The 17,155-nt window shown below is 30.5% G+C and overlaps 1 protein-coding gene and 1 long non-coding RNA gene across 3 annotated transcripts; one reads left to right on the plus strand and one right to left on the minus strand.

Moving 5' to 3' along the window:
* Positions 1–561: 561 nt before the first annotated feature.
* Positions 562–4,790, minus strand: LOC141457208 (uncharacterized). Its single transcript, XM_074133864.1, has 5 exons — positions 4,504–4,790; positions 4,346–4,396; positions 3,657–3,809; positions 2,576–2,792; positions 562–2,443 (listed from the first exon to the last, which is right to left on the minus strand). The coding sequence occupies exons 1-5, from the start codon at positions 4,581–4,583 to the stop codon at positions 1,940–1,942; spliced, it is 1,005 nt and encodes a 334-aa protein (XP_073989965.1). The 5' UTR covers positions 4,584–4,790; the 3' UTR covers positions 562–1,939.
* Positions 4,557–13,298, plus strand: LOC141457210 (uncharacterized). 2 transcript variants are annotated; one of them, XR_012460270.1, is made up of 5 exons: positions 4,557–4,695; positions 5,071–5,394; positions 5,810–6,047; positions 9,633–9,784; positions 10,478–13,298. It is a non-coding gene; the product is annotated as an uncharacterized lncRNA (long non-coding RNA). The 2 variants fall into 2 exon arrangements; XR_012460269.1 differs by lacking the exon at positions 10,478–13,298 and having other exon boundaries at positions 9,633–9,851.
* The last annotated feature ends 3,857 nt before the right edge of the window (positions 13,299–17,155 follow it).

Below are 17,155 nucleotides of genomic sequence, written 5' to 3' on the forward strand. Positions count from 1 at the left end.
TTAATTATTAATTTAGTCCCAGAACTTATATAAATAAAAATTAAAATGATACTATGTATCAATTAAAACCAACAAATATATAAGTATATTATATTTAAATATATATATATATATTTTTTATGTACGATGTGTGAATGTGTGTTATAATCAATCTTCTTTATTGTTTGTGTTCTATAAGTTACGAATGAATATATGTTGTACATAAATGTGGGATTATTAATTATTAAAGCTTTTCAATAATTATTTAAACGGAGAATTAATAAATTTAGCGATATAATAATAAAAAAAAGAGGCTTCTTTGTATCTATGTTAAATCTATTATTTGGATTACTTCTCTCACCCAACTTTTAGCGTAATTGTTCATAAATTTAAAAAATGTGAACGTAATTTTCCCTTTTCATTTTTTAACTTTTTCAAATTTTAACACGAAAGAAAAATATTTATATTTTTCTATTATAAAATTTCAATGTGAAAGGTCTTATAAAATTATATTATTAACATAACTGTGACAAAAAAAAAAAATGGGGTAAAGGTGATATAAATAAATAAAATATATCAACATTTAGTTTAATATATTTTTGTACTTTTATTGTTTTTATTTTTTCGTCAATTTTTGTTGAATCGTAAATAGATACAATACCATGTATTGTGAATTTTTAGGGCTGTAAGCTCATTTTGTGCAAAAAATTAAAATACAAAAAATTAGGTTTTAACTAAAATTATTGACATTGAAAGAATATATACATATATAAATACATATTGTATGTTAAATATTTATAAATAAAATGTTTCCATTTTGAAAATTGGGTGTTAAAAGTCATCTGTTTTTTGACCATAGAAGTTGTGTGAACCTCAGACAGCGGAACCTCCCTCTTCAGTTGGAAGTGTTGTGTGTCATAAACCGTTGAGTGTAAGTTCAACTCTCTGCTTATGAATCGATCTCTCATTACAAGAGAGAGATCGAAGCGGTCATAAATAAGTAAAATGCGTGCAATGGCGGGAGAGTCAATAGTACAATCCAGCGGTGTAGACTATTATTATAACTTCTGAACAACAGGCCGTAGATGTAACTTCTTAATAATCATTGCATAGGTATGTGATTTAAATGTAAATTGACAATAGTTTGAAAATACTTGTAATATTTATGTCCGAAACAGGAGAAATTTGAAAAAATAATATTTGAATAGATTACCAAAGTCAATATTAGCTAGAAAAAGAGTACTCTAAAATGAGTTTAATTACTTCAGTTATTACTATTTTATATGGGCGTTTCACCACTGTCGGTCTTAGTACAGAACGAGGTTTCAATCGCATTTATCAATGCTATAAATTGCGTAATCTTTAAACTGGCATTCTAGTTCATTCTAAGTGAATCACCTTAAGAGAAATTCAAAGTAGTTTGAGTACTTATATTTTAGAGAGTATGATCTCAAAAGTTGAGGAAGCTATTGCTGGGCTTATTAAGACCAAACGTCTAATTCCTCTTGATCTTGGCCACTTCTCATAAGGCCAAGAAGTTCCTCAGCTTTAAATTAGTCTTGAATGGTCCATCAGCACGTGAGATTAGGTTTCCAACCTACTGTATACTGCTAGGCAGGCTATATTTCTTGTAAGTTCCCCTATTTTAGATACATTATCCATGTAGAGAGTTCTTTTTGCTGAACTATTATATTTAACTACTAAATATTCAAGATTTGCCGCTTTATATGACAGTTCATAACCACTTAAAGGAAGTTTACTGTATTTTCTCCAAATTGACTTCTGAGTGACTTTCTTGGATTACGAACTAAATTAAACTGTCTACAAGAATAACCATAATATTTAAGGACGAGGTTCTACTCGCTGTAGAAACTGTTCATCGACCAATTAATGATTCAATTTGAATACATTTTATCCTAAATAGAAAATCAAGATGTTTTTGACCAAAACAGCGAAACATTCATTTCGCCACTTTTTTTGGCATCTTACTTTTCTTTTTTTTGTTTGGGTTGCCTTGCACTCTATTTACAACTAGTGGCAAAAAGTATCTCTGTTTTTTATTATTGTCTACTCGATCAAATACTTCTTCTTTTTTTTCTAAATTTAACTGAATGCAATCTTCATTAACTATATTAATAGGTGACTTTATGTGAACAGATGACAATGGCCTAAATATTCTAACATTTTCCGAATTTCTATACAGGTAAATGTTTTCTAATGTTTCAGTCATATTCAAATGATTTGTTGTGTTTTTCATTGGAGGTGCAATTTCAAAAATTTTATTCTCCATTTCAATTTTCTTCTGAATAATATTCTCTTCTATAATGTTCTTCTGTATAATATTCTCTTCTATTTGCTTGAATTCTACCAGAGGTCTTTCAGGTACTGTTACTAATTTTGCCATTTCTATTATACATAAACATACTTCATAAAATATATTAGCACAGTCTTCTTCTATTGACTTCTGCAAAAAAAAATAATAATATTCAATAAAATTATTTAAAATTAAAAAAAAATGAAATCTGAATCAGTAAAAAGTATTGCATTGTAAATTTGCAATGAAATTAAAATTTTACTTAAAAGCAAACTAAATTACCTGGAAACCAAGAGTTAGCGAAGAGAAACCCAATACACTGTTCACAGTTTCCTTTAATTTAAAAATAGCTAACACTGGTACATTAGCGTTCTTTGCTAGTTCTGCTACGTGACCAACTAATATTCTAGGAGAAACTTCTGCATCCAACAAACACGAAGCTACCTGTTTCTCTTCAATTCCCTTACAAAGTTCATTCACGCCAATAAAAAGAAACTTTCTGTAAATAAACAAAATGTGATAATCTACATTAATTAAACCAATTATAATCCAATTAAGACTAGTTGCTACAGCATCTACCAATGGAAACAACGCTTGGTAGAGCACAATATTTGTAGTTTCATCTATCATAGCAGATGGTTTTACGTCATCTGACCGGATTCGGAATTTTTACCCATCTGAGGCAGAACCATCAGGGTTACTTAAATAAAGTTTGCTCTTCACTGATGAGCCAGGTGCAGAAGCTAAAGCTATACTAGAAGTGGGCACTACTCAAGAAAAGGAGATAAAACTTCACTGACATTACAAAAGTACAGGTAGGTAACATTTGTCTGGTCTACATCTCTATCCAGCCAGGGCCTACATTTTAAATAAAATAGTTCTCTGATTTTGCGGAACCAGCTAAAATTATTAAACGGCACTCCGTTACGTAACTGAAGAAGTTCCGCTATTAATACATTTTAGAGAAGAAAACTTTAAGAAGCAGTAATTCTCCTCAAGGTCTCTCTAAGGCGAGGGCAGGTCTAATTTGGAATGAGAATTTAAAAATAAGAATGGACCAAGAAAAAAGATAGTCCAAAACCCCAGGAAAAACTGCCTTAAAATTACGGGCAACCGTTGGTCAGGGATCGCAAAACGGTATGAATAACCTGGCTTAGACATCTTATTGGGCATTTGAACAAGATAACTTTTCTGAGCGACTATTGAATCTCGTCCTACATTATTTTTATGAGAATTTTCGCCATTATTGTCTACTTTAATATTAAGTTCAATATTTAAGGGTTAGATCAACTATACTTGTACAACACCAACGAAATAGTGCTGTATCTAATAAGCTAATAATTAAAATTCAGTTTATATCAACCTCAACTTAAGTGCCTTAGAATATGCTTCAGTTACTTCTGGAGACTGCTGATTGAACAGTTCTTTGTTCTTCGTTCTTCTCTCTGCTCTAGAAAGGGTACGTAACAACTTCCATGGAGCTCTTGGAACATTTATTCTTACAGGCGAGAGGCATCTTTTAAAAAAAAGAAACGAAAAGACAAAATTATCATTTTTGTAGGTATCCATTCCTTAAGTAGTTCTTTGTTTTTTGCTTTTGTGGGTAAATTCAATGTTTAGAAACGAATTATAAATAAATTAATAAACTATCTCACAGTTGATTTATTTTTACAATACAATACAAAAGATAACCATTTCTTCTGAAGAGGATCTTCAATTGAGGAAGCTCATTTATAATTTTAAATATTTTAATACATGCAATTGGAAAGATCGCATATTTTTTTAAAAAAACCTTGTAGCAACGGAGAAAGTTCAACAAGCAATTGTAGTGTTTTAGAATTAGAAGGTTCACCCTTGCATATTTTATAACGAATATATCCTACAACCTAAATCTCTAAGACCTCATATACCTTAAGATTACTTCTTGAAACTAAAGAACACTAATTTATTTAAATCCATGTATTTGTTTTTACATGGATTTATCCTTGTCTGATTCAAAAGTATTCTGTTAGTAACCCTGCTAGTACTCACAATTACTTAAAAAGTACTTACGATTTCAACATGCTATTAATTTTGAAAGAATCACTTTCAGATATGACAGGCCTGAAACGTGTTAAAGAATTTAAATAACTCCAAAAGGAAACAGATGAATTTAAGAAAGTAACTAATTAAATAAGTGATAATATAGATTGCTCAAATAAATAACTCACCAAAAAGGTTTATATGAGTTTACAAGAACATTGCGAAGATTTGTTTGCCTTTTTTTCGATTTATTCTGAGGAAGCGACATGTTTTAAGTAAAAAACAATACAAGTATTTGGAGGATCACTTAACACGAAATTTAACTGACTCTCGAATCATGCAAATTATGAGTTAAGTTTCATTGTTTTGGTACACCTAAGGTTAAAGAAAGAGTTGTTATATTTCCTCGTCATAATTAAAGTATTCAGTAAATCTTTACAATAGCCCACGGAGGTGTGGCCTAATATCGAAGTTTTTTGATTCGCTGTTACCATGTAGCCCGCCAGATTTAAATGTAAATATAAAATATTTCTTTATTTTATATTTACATTTAAATCTGGCGGGTTACATTTTAACAGCGAATCAAAATCGCTTCGAATTACTACTTCAAGATTGATAATTTTATTTAAAAACAACGATATTTCCCAGTGCAAATGAACTTGGTTTAATTAAATGTTTTGTGCTTACAAAAAGCGCGCCCCTCTCATGTAAAATTCAATTTTAAAACATTATTTATAAAAATATACAAGCCTTAGATTCATAGTAGGTTTCAAAAATTTATTTCACTATTTTTAAAAAAAATGTTTTACAATTCATTAATGATTTCAAAAACACACATATGTATACCATGTGATATCTCATATATAACCACAAGTAACCTCCCTCAGTAGGCGACATTCCTTTTTCAGTCTGCAGTATGAAGCGATAGAGAAGTACACGTAAAAGTTACCAAACAATAAATGTTTTCTCTGATTAATCAATATCTGATGATGATGAAAGTCCAAAACCAGCCAGGAATTCAAAAACTTGCATTCAAGTCAGTGATACTACATTTATATTGAAGTTATAACAAATGAAAGGTAATGCTTACTTGTGTTTCAAAATGAACATGTGTTTGATAATGTTGAAAAAAGTTTAATACTTTATTTTATTTCAAACAAACCTACAAAAAGAAAGAGGGGTCCCAGTGTAGGAAACTTTTTGAGATTTTTTTATTTACACTGGTTTACTCTCGATTAATTTTCTGGTTGTACACCTAAGTCGGTGCTTTCCATGATGGCTTAATTTAAAAAAAAAAAAGTCCGTATTCATTATATATAACGAAAATTCAACTGTCGGGTTTTAATGCACCGAATATCAAACTTCGTTATTGCTATCTTCAAAAACAGAATGTATTAGGAAACATAAGTGTTATTTTTAACACTAAGGTACTTAGTGTTTATTTCAAAGTATATGAAGTAATTTCTATAAGTTTGATTATATTTTGTTTAATAGCCAGCTGAAATGAGCGCAGTTGTACAAATTGCAGAAAGGAGTTTTCTTTCTTTATCTAGTGCTTTCCAACACTGCAAGGTTGCAGCATAGTAACACTCTTTTGTCATCTGGAAATGATTATCTATCAACGGATCTTTCTTTACACATCCTACAGCATGCCGTTAATAGATGATTCTCGTCTAGTCTATTCTGGTGTGTATAGATATCAAGGAAATCACTTACTACCAAGCCTGTTCAGGTAGGCTTATCTATTATTTCTTACATTACTTATTAAAACTGTCCGTTAGGGAGATATGTATATGTAAGCATTACTTATATAAGTCGAAAGCTGTAGCATTTTCAATCAAATTGAATTTGATTTTATTTCACATTTCTTCAGCCAGATTAAACCTTTTTCAAAATTAAACAAACTGTATGCGATCTTACTATTTTAAAAAAAAAAAAAATTCTTCAGAATACTTACAAAATGGCTGTCAAGAATAGGTGCCTGGAGGTGTGGCCTATTTATTTTTGGTGCATGCGCAGTGCAGTACAGTTACTGTTGACTATTTAATGTACTCCCCACCAATGTTCAGTTTATTCTTTTTAAATTATCTTTACTTTTACATTTATATTATCCAAAAACCTAAATTTACCTATCTTGCTAAATTTACATATTAATTTTTCATTGTTAGCTTTGAATTTCGAAGATGTTTCTTATTTTTGTAAAAAACATAAACCACTTTTCCTAATTTTGCTTTCTTATGTATTTTTTTAGAACTTCTCATGAGCTATATTTTCTTTTAAAGAGTTGCTTTGAGTATTATTTGCATTATTTGAACATTTATTTTTTCATCTCGGTTCTATATCTACTCTTGTAAAACACAAACTCATTCACTAAAATACTGCTGGTACTAGAGTACCTCCTGCAAAACTGTTTTCATTAATGGAAGCAAAAAAAAACCCTTATTTACAATCTAATGCAAGAATTATAACTTGAAAATTACAAGTTTTCTTTGTAAAAATTATAATAATTTTTTATTGTAAATAAGGGTTTTTTATTGTTTTGATGAAGCTCTTACATTTTCTAATACTAAAGATGTATAATATTGAAGAATTTCTTCATTATTACGTTTAAGGACAAGTTTTATATTTTAATACGACTTAGTGTCTTTCTACCTATTTTCACCATTTCATTTGCAAATTTTATTTCTATAGTAATTTTTTGTCAGTACTGAGGCAAATTCAGAGTTTGGTAAAACGTAATTGCGATTCACCTCTAAATTAGTCACAAATAGATAAACGTCTAATAAAAAGATGTAGGTTTTTAAGAAATGATAAATTCTTTAGTTTAATCACAGTATTCTTTATTTATTTTTTATAATATACATAAATTGTTAAGTTTCGGGCTTGTTAATGCTAGGTAAAACTCAGTAAACACTTTAATTACAATAAATACTCCTTAACAAAAACTTACAGTTTTAAAAGTTAAGTATAAGGGTTGATTAAACGCCAAAAGGTACACAAATCAGCAGTTCCCAACATTTCATTAATACTTCATTGATATAATTTAAGTAATTTTACTGCATTAACTTTTCCTTCACATTTTTTAGAATTTATTAGATGTCACAGACCCTTATGCTGGCCATTTTCGTCTACAAAATATTTACTCAAGTAGCACACCATTTAACTTAGATTGACTGTAATATCTATTTATCTATAATAATCAAACTATTAATCACAGGTGAAAAAGAAAACGTTATAAAAAATATAAAAAAAATAAGAGGCTAAAAAATTCATAAACTTTTTTTACATCAATGATTTTATGCATTTATTTTTATTTTTAAATAAAAATCATTGGTTTAAGTTCATTCTTCGATTAAAGTAATTGTTATTTTATGTTGTAGTCAAACGTTTGTAATAATAAGTAATAAATAATCTGGCTTTATCGCAAATAATATAGTTTTCTTCAATTACATTCTCAATCTAGGTGTTCTTCCCACAATGTTATATATATGTAATATAAAATAAAGAAAATAAAGATATGCATATTTTTAGGACAGCTAATTATTCCAGTATTTTACCATAAGTAAAATTAGGGGGACTAAATTAAATTACAATTGAGAAATGAGTAAATATTGTTGAATAATCTACTTGTTATTAAATGTATGTTATTTGTGCTCACGAATATTTCGGTAAGACGAATTTAAGACTGAAATATTGTTTTGAATCCTCCGTGATTGAAATTTAAAAAGTGGCCGACTCTAACTTTGTTTTTTTCTACTTTAACATACATGTATATGTGACAACTCAGAATAATTCATCACTCATTTTATCATAATTATAATAAAAAAATATTATGAATGAACTGGCCAGCATAAGGGTCTGTGACATCTAATAAATTCTAAAAAATGTGAAGGAAAAGTTAATGCAGTAAAATTACTTAAATTATATCAATGAAGTATTAATGAAATGTTGGGAACTGCTGATTTGTGTACCTTTTGGCGTTTAATCAACCCTTATACTTAACTTTTAAAACTGTAAGTTTTTGTTAAGGAGATTTTTGTACCTTTTGGATAGATTTTCCTTTTTGTCTATTTGCAAAGTTACGTCTGCTTTACAGATTTTTTAAAATTTGGAATAAGCTATTCTATCATTATAACCTGATAAGGTGTTAAATCGGAACCGTAACTACCACTGGAGAGATCTTTTTAAAGAATGATTATAGTTGCGGTCCCCAAACCATCCTCAATAACCATTTTTTTGAGAAAGCGTTTTGAATAAAATAGGAAGGTATTTGTACGTAAATAGCAAAATTAAACTGCGATTTCAGTACTTCCTTTTAAGAGGAGCAAGAAAAATAAACTGCGATTACAGTACTTCTCCCTAAAAGGCAAAGATTTTGAATCGAACGACAATTCATTCATAATGTAAATAGGTTCACCCATTGATAATTTTAACGATTGCAGTACTTCCTCTTAGTAGGTGTAAGAGCATGATGGCACATCACAGCCACGTAGAGGAGCTTTAATTACTGCTTCGTGCTAAATTTTATCAAAATCGGACTAAGCGTTATAGAAATATTGGTAATAATAGATTTAGAAAGGGCTTTACTTGGGTGGGGCAAACTCCCCTCCTTATAAGGCACAGCGTCGAGACTTTTAAAGTACAAATCTGTACAAAATTTCGATTCGAATGACACTTCATTCATGAAAATCGGTTCACGCCTCGATAATTTGAAATGATTGCTATACTTCCTCTTAACAAGTGTAAGAGCAGATCGTCGCTTTAATGTTAGGTAGGGGAGCCCTAACCCTATCATCCTACCAAATTTTATCAAAATCGGGCCAAGATTTACAGAGTAATTAGTAATAATAATTTTGGAGGGGGCCTTACATAAAGGGGGCTAACTCCTCTCCCATTCGATGTACAGGGCCGAGACCCCCAAAAGGCACATCTACATAAAATTCCGAATCGAATGACACCTCATTCATGAAAATCGGTTCACGCGTTTAGGCGCTACGTTGTTTACAAAAAAAGGTAACAAGAACAACAACAACAACAACAACAACAAGAAGAAGAAGAACAAGAACAAGAACATTTTTTGAAAAAGCCGTTTTTGCTCATTTTCGGCAACTTTTTTCTCGAAACCTATTAGATCTGGGTGGTTGCAAAAAAATTACAGTTATAAAGGAGGATTTGCCCTATATTATAAAGAAAATTTGGGAATTTTATCTTTTATAGAAAAATAGAAAAAAATAGTCAAAGTTGGGTGTTTTTCAACGTTACACTTTTTCGTGCAGTTTTTGATGGTCAACCCTTATACAACTGTCCTACCGGACAGTTTTAATGTTAATTTTCAGGATTAAATACTGGGGATTCCAGAGGACTGCCTGCAAAACTGTTCATCAATGAAAGCCCAAGTAAAAAAGACGTAAAACATCAATTCAGTGTGAATATTCCAACAACTTTGGATAGGAATCTATAAAAAAAAAGGTATGTAATTATTATACGTAATATGCATGATTTTATCACAATTAAAAATTGCATGTTTAAAAAAAAATGTTTGTTTCTGAATAAATAATTCTCAAAAAAATTATTTTATTTATTTTTGTATTTATTCTGGTAAATAATATTAAAAAAGTAAAAATATAAACGAAAAAATTAGTAATATTTTATTAATATTTCAAAATGACGAAGAAAATGTGAAAAAATAAAAAGGAAAACCTAAAAGGAAGGTTACAGAGTCTAGAGAGTGGTAAAAATAAAAAGGAAAACCTAAAAGGAAGGTTACAGAGTCTAGAGAGTGGTAAAAGTAAAACAGGAAAACCTAGAGGGAAGGTTAAAAATAGCTGGCTAGGTTAAATAGGTTAAAAATAGTCGTGAGAGTGTGCAAGAGCAACAGTCAGCTGGAGCGATCTAGCAGCCAATGGTGGAACCTACCGATCAGGTGAGTTGGCTGCCGCCATCTTGCTCCGGTGGGTATATAACTAAGTTCGTTGGAAGGGCGGGGCAGGGTGGGGAGAACCGTCGAAGCGACAACATCTCCCGACATCATGATTTTTTTTGAGAGAGGTGATGGTAGTTAGACTAGACTAGATAACATATGTTTGGAGAGACAGAGCGACCTACTCCCCTGCATTACTCAAGTCGTACTGACGAGAATTTGTTCTGTTGCCGTTTATATAGAGGAAGGTTACAGCACTGCTACCTGGTGGCTATTTCTGGAACTACTTTTCAACAGGCCTGTTAGGTGGCGCCCTCTGGCGGATTTTTTTGGAACTAATTCGTTATTTTTGTTTTTGTTTGTTTTTACATATTTTAGCACGTCTTTTTGCATTTTATTGACTGATATAATGTATATATTTCTTTTCTTATGTACATATAAAAAAATTGGTATGCAAATAAATAGATTTTTTAAAAAAATAAATGTTTTTCTTTATACTCATACTAAATAATTTTTTTTCTTTATATTAAAGTAAAAAATTCATAGAAATTATACTATTGTAACATAAACATGCATATTACATATTATAACTAAATAATACATTTTTTAGCCTTTCATTCAGTTTTACAAATTTTACAAAAATTAGAACGTTATTTACCCTGATCAAAAGAAAACGATAATTTATGAAAAAACTACGTTTAGTTTATGTTGCAATACTTAGTACTTATTAAATACGAGTAATAGATAGTCCTACCTGAAAAAAATCCACCCAGGCAGAGAGGTAAGTAGAGATTTCCTTGACTTCTTCATTCTCCAGAATATACTTAATGAGAAATCACTTCATATTATCGCCTGCTGGATATGAAGCAGAGCCCATATAGATAATAGTTTCCAGATGAATGTTGAGATTACTAGGCTGCAACTTGACACTGTTAGAAAGCTCCTGACATCAATCAAACTAATTTTGCTTCTTTCAAACCATGAACCCTGGCGCACAGTTCCTCTCACATCATGAGACGGGGTCGAATATACTCGGCACCTCCATTCATACTTATCAATCGCACCATTTTGTTTAACTTCCACCCTTCGAACATACATATATATGTATATTACTATTTAAACCAACATTTATACAAAAGAGTAGAAAAAAGGCATCTAAAGAAACGCACGGGAAACTGGCGGGATCTAATAATAGATTGAAAAGGAATCTTACTGTACTGTGCATGCGCGCTAAAAATGAGTAATGAAATTAAAAAAAAAATGTAAATACAGTTTTTGGATAATAAAGGTGATTTTTATATTTCATATATAGGCATATTAATTGCATACCAATCCGGGCATTCATCTGCATTGTCTATTTATTGATCTGAAGATGAAGAACTGTATAAATTGCAAATGTTATTTACATAAATTAGACCAAAACAATAGAACAAATAAATAATTGTTAAAGAACAATTAATTTTTCTGAATATATTCTTATTTTTGTTTTTTACACTCTTGATGTAATATAAATTAATATACACACACAAAAAAAGCGTTTAAGCATAATATAATAATAATATATCCACATGAATAAATGTTTTGCAACTTTTTAACTACCGAATAACCGAATTTCTAATTCGAAAGCTGGTTCTCAAATTGTCAGTAACACCTCTTCCCACTCAAATTTATCAGCTACCAAAATAAGTTTAATGGGAACTTTAAAATATATAAAAGTTCTATATTTAAATTGTGATTTAAATTTTACTATTGACAGAAAAGGGTAAATCTTGAGCACACGGAGGTGTGGCCTAATATCGAAGTGATTACTTCAATTACTGTTACTTCAGGGGCTTTGCCCCACATCCCCACCCCACCCAACTGATCCACATACACAACTCTTAAATTTATAATTGAGTCACATGATTCATTACATTATGAAAAACAAAACAAAAATAGCTTACCTTATTCAGTGCAATCCCTATCCTTAGGTTTAAACCCTTCACTCACTATCTCCAAAAATGCTCTCATGCGATCGCCCCTGCAAGAATGACTCCTTTGCCATATATATTCTGCTAAATAGGAGTCAAACTGGCCAGTGGCAGTCCTTTGTGGAAGGTGCCTTTTTATTGAACTCCATGTGCCCTCAATAGCATGTATGCACACCAGTTTCTGGGTCTTTAAAATCTAGGGAACGGTTCACTTTCAAATGTTGAAACCCTTCGTCTTCCAGTCAGTCATATGACTTCCAGTGAGTAAATTGTAGCTCCCAGCAGTTGAAAGTCTTAATGACATCTAGTAACGTACCTTCATCCCTAGTTTCAACGACCCTAAAAAAGTAATTGGCAAAGGAAATTTGTTCTGTTCCTAAGTTACGTTTGTGTTTTTAGCTTCGTTCCTATTAAGTTTCAAAGTTTTAATAATTTAGAAGTTAAACTCAAGACGTAAAGGCTAACCACTGATGGTTGGCTAGGTTATTGATTTTAGAATATTAAATGAGTATTATAATTTAGATTCAAATTAAAATTTCATAGATATTCTTTAATTTTTACTGTACTTATTCAAATTTTTCCTTAACTAGCAGCGGTACGTATCTTTCTATTAGTTGGAATTAGTCTAATGATTTGCAACTATTTTTACCAATTAGTATTCTATTTCATTATTTTTACTGGACTCATAATTTAATTAGGAAAATATTAAAAAAGTACTCCAATCTTTACATATATCCGTGCTTGATGTGGACGGAAGATAGACTGTGATGAGTGTGATGTAGTGATGGGCTATTTGAGCGGACTCGTTCCATTGGAACGAGTCCGATGGTGGAACGAGTTGATTCAAATCCCTATTTTTAAAAAAAGTGATTCCGCCCCGCCCCAAAAAATTTAGGCAAATAAAAATGAAAATGAGGCAGCAGAAGGTTTGGAACGATTAAACATAAGAACAAATGTCACGCAATTTATTATATTATTATATCATTAAATGTTAGCTTTCCCAGTTAATAACAAAACTATATTTCTTTAACACACATTGAGTACTATCCCTAATTTCCAATTGCTCTGATAAATATAAAATTAACAACGTAATACAAAAATTAACAAAAATAGGCTAGTCAAATATAAATTAAAGCAATGCAGTTTTGTCATTATCTAGCTTGACCACTAGAAGACTGGAGTTAACTTACTTCAAGAGTATTCAAGGTAGAGAAACGGAAATGGGTAGGAAATTATTCCATAAAAATTCTAACCCTTCAAAATTATAATTACTCATAATATTTATTTACTAAGAATTGAATATCAAGCTTTTAAAATATTATCTTATTGTTTTACAAAAAGAAAAAGCTGTGTGCTTAATCTTAAACTTAGCGCTGGACACTTACTCTCATCTTCATTGGCGTAATTTTGAACGTGTACATGTCAACTAGACGGTCAAAGTAAAACTGGACCAAAATTTAGTATTACCTAACTGGTTTACTTAGTGTAGTATCCCTCCCACTCTATCACCTATTTCACAAACATTCATCGATTAAAAATATTTTTTAGTTAAATATTCGTTTCATTGGAATACAAAAAACATTATAACGCTTTCTTAAGATGATTTGAATTTTTAAAATTTGTTTTTGTCCATTACTCTTATAAAATACGAAGAATTTCAAATAAAATATAATATACAAACACAGAATGATCTAGTGTGCAGGTGGAGTCAGTCGTAGTTACCATGACAACGGAACCGTTAAACGACTCCGGCCCAGCTCTAGCATTTTCATTGGTTAAATCCACTGGAGTTGGTGGAGTCGAATCCGGAGTGATTTAAATCCTTTTGAAACCGGACTCGTTCCATTTTTTCGTTCACTGAATCTAGCCAATAGAAATTGCTGGAGCTGGAACCGGAGTTGTTTAACGGTTCCATTGCTATGGTAACGAGGACTGACTCCACCTGCACACTAGATCATTGTGTTTGTATATTATATTTTATTTGAAATTCTTCGTATTTTATAAGAGTAATGGACAAAAACAAATTTTAAAAATTAAAATCATCTTAAGAAAGCGTTATAATGTTTTTTGTATTCAAATAAAACGAATATTTAACTAAAAATTATTTCCAATCGATGAATGTTTGTGAAATTGGTGATAGAGTGGGAGGGATACTGCAGTAAGTAAACCAATTAGGTAATACTAAATTTTGGCTCAGTGTTACTTTGACTGTCTCACGGTCATGTACACGGTTAAACTTACCCAATGAAGATAAGAATAAGAGTGTCCAGCGCTATGTTAAAGATTAAGCACACAGCTTTTTCTTTTCGTAAGATAATGAGATAATATTTTTAAAGCTTGATATACAAGTCCTAGTAAATAAATATTTCTTTATTTATGAGTAATTATCATTTTGCTTGAAGGGTTAGATTTTTTTTTATGGGAATAATTTCCTACCCATTTCCGTTTCTCTATCTTGGATCCTCTTGAAGCACATTAACTCCAGTCTTCCAGTGGTCAAGCTAGATAATGACTAAACAGCATTGCTTTAATTTTTATAATTGACTAGTCTATTTTTATGTTAATTTTTGTGTTACGTTGTTAATTTTATATTTATCAGTGCAATTGGAAATTAGGGATAGTACTCAATGTGTGTTAAAGAAATATAGTTTTGTTATTAACTGGGAAAGCTAACATTTAATGATATAATAATATAATAAATTGCGTGACAATGTTACTAATGCATAGGGTAAGTACAGAGACCGGAATCGGTGAACGAGTTGTTGGAATCGATTCCAACCCTGGAACTGATTCAAATCCAACGAGTCCAAAGACGGACTCGTTCTGCCCATCACTAGTGTGATGGTGGAAGGTATTTCTCAGGTTACACAACAGTGATGACTTAATTTTTTCTTATTATTAGCTGTAAAATTTAAAATTTAAAAATCTATGTATTAAATTAACTAATAAAAGTTTACTATAACATTACTTTGTTTTTATGATTAATATAAAATCCTAAACCTACTAAGTAAGCATATGAAGTAGAAATGGTCAAGAGCTTATAAAAAAAAATGCGTTACCAATTAGAGAAAAAAGATTATTATATTTATATTATATTTATTTATTTATTTACTCTGTTTATGCCATTAGGCATACAGAGGGAGTTGGCTACATGTGGAAAATTACATAAAATAATACATATATTTATATTATATTATTATACATCTTGACTAGCAAGGTAATACTAAAATGGACAAATAATAGTTAATTATTAAAAAAGAAATAATACGGAATAATTTACTCCATAAAATCAAATCTAACTAATGACCATTAAAGAAGAATGAAAAATAAAGAATAAAGTGGAACTAAACATTATTTATTTCTTCTATGGATCATTCCAATTAAATTACATATTTTTAGAGAAGATTATTAAGAAATTAAGTAATCAATAAAATCATTCTCAAAACAATTAAGGAAATAGTAAGAAAGCTGCCTCATATGGGTATCATCGTTCACCCATAAAAAAAAAAAATGCCAATTTGCTCAGAGTAAGGGAAGTAATGGAATGTATACATACATGGTCTGGGACCACTTTGAATAGATAGGGCTGACTACTAGTTGTATAAATCTTCGAAGTAGTTCTAAACAGCGCTACCAGGTAGCAGCACTAACTGGACCTCTACATATAGATAAGTAACAACAAATAACCTTCAGTACGATCTAAGAGATCGAAGGAGTAGGATTATATGTTGTCGGTCTCTTCAAATAATAGTAGTTTCAAAAAGCGCCGCCAGAGTGCAGCACTAACTAAACCTCTATATATAGATAAGTAACAACAAATAACCTTCAGTACGATCTAAGAGATCGAAGGAGTAGGACTTTATGTCGTCGGTCTCTTCAAATAATAGTAGTTCCAATAAGCGCCACCAGAGTGCAGCACTAACCAGACCTCTATATATAGTACTGTAACAGATTACCTTCAGTACGATCTAAGGCTTCAAGGGGAGAGGACACTCTGTCGTCGTTCTCTCTAAATATATCTGACTTGTCTGAAAATATCATCCAAACAAATTACTTTCAAAATCTAGAAGATGGAGGACCTCTGTTGCGTCGGTCTCTCTAAATATATCTGACTTGTCTGAAAATATCACCCAAACAAATTACTTTCAAAATCTAGAAGATGGAGGACCTCTGTTGCTGGTCACCCGAAATATATCTAACGAGTCTCTAAGTGTGCCAATGTTGGTTATAAATTAATGTTAAGAGTATGGTAGGTAATAAGAACCTCTAAAACTGTCTAACGAGTCATGAAGTACAACAAATATTGGTTAAGAAGGTTTTAAATTGATGTAAAAGTTTTTAAGGAATTAATAAAAATAATAAATACATTTATTTAAATAAAACTAATAAAAGATGGCTACCCTTATAGGTAACAAAAATACGAAGGTGAAAAAGATCGTCGGTCTTTCTGTAAAAAAAAGTCCTAAATCCCCACCCTCCCTCCCTGCAGCTTTACCTTGCCTATATAGAAGCAATGTCAAAATGGCCTCTATGGAAGGAACATTCATTTATTGCATTTATCTCAGCGAATAGAATTTATTTCAGATTAATTCTTATTTCATTTATTAACAATGACATAATACCACCTAATTATAATTTTTTTTAATTAAAAAAATAATTATTAGGCATTTTAAATTAATTAAAACAAACAATGAAGAGAAAAGTGTTTGTTAGTTTGTGAAATAGCTACTAGAGAGCAGAACTTGTTACAGAAAAAGACATTCCAAGTGAACTGAACCTGTAAGATCAAATTTACTTGATGCAATATTTGTTGCAGTTGTAAATATACAAATAAAGTAAAAAAAAAAGGATAATTGATAATAAATAATATATAATATAATAAATATAATATATAATATAATAAATAAAACTAGGAATCATTTGTTTCAATAAAAAAAAATACTCTGTTTA

The sequence above is a fragment of the Rhodnius prolixus genome, unplaced genomic scaffold (genome assembly GCF_049639745.1).
Source record: "Rhodnius prolixus isolate KJV_2025 unplaced genomic scaffold, Rpr scaffold_10, whole genome shotgun sequence".
In the NCBI taxonomy this organism is placed as follows: domain Eukaryota; kingdom Metazoa; phylum Arthropoda; class Insecta; order Hemiptera; family Reduviidae; genus Rhodnius; species Rhodnius prolixus.

Bases quoted from the DNA above. Each gene is read 5' to 3' on its own strand.
- LOC141457208 (XM_074133864.1), bottom strand. From the start codon at position 4,583: ATGTCGCTTCCTCAGAATAAATCGAAAAAAAGGCAAACAAATCTTCGC. The intron at 3,810-4,345 runs GTAAGTACTTTT...TTTTTTTAAAAG, and splicing joins ATTAATAGCATGTTGAAATC to ATGCCTCTCGCCTGTAAGAA. The intron at 2,444-2,575 runs GTAATTTAGTTT...TTTTTTTTGCAG, and splicing joins CGCTAACTCTTGGTTTCCAG to AAGTCAATAGAAGAAGACTG.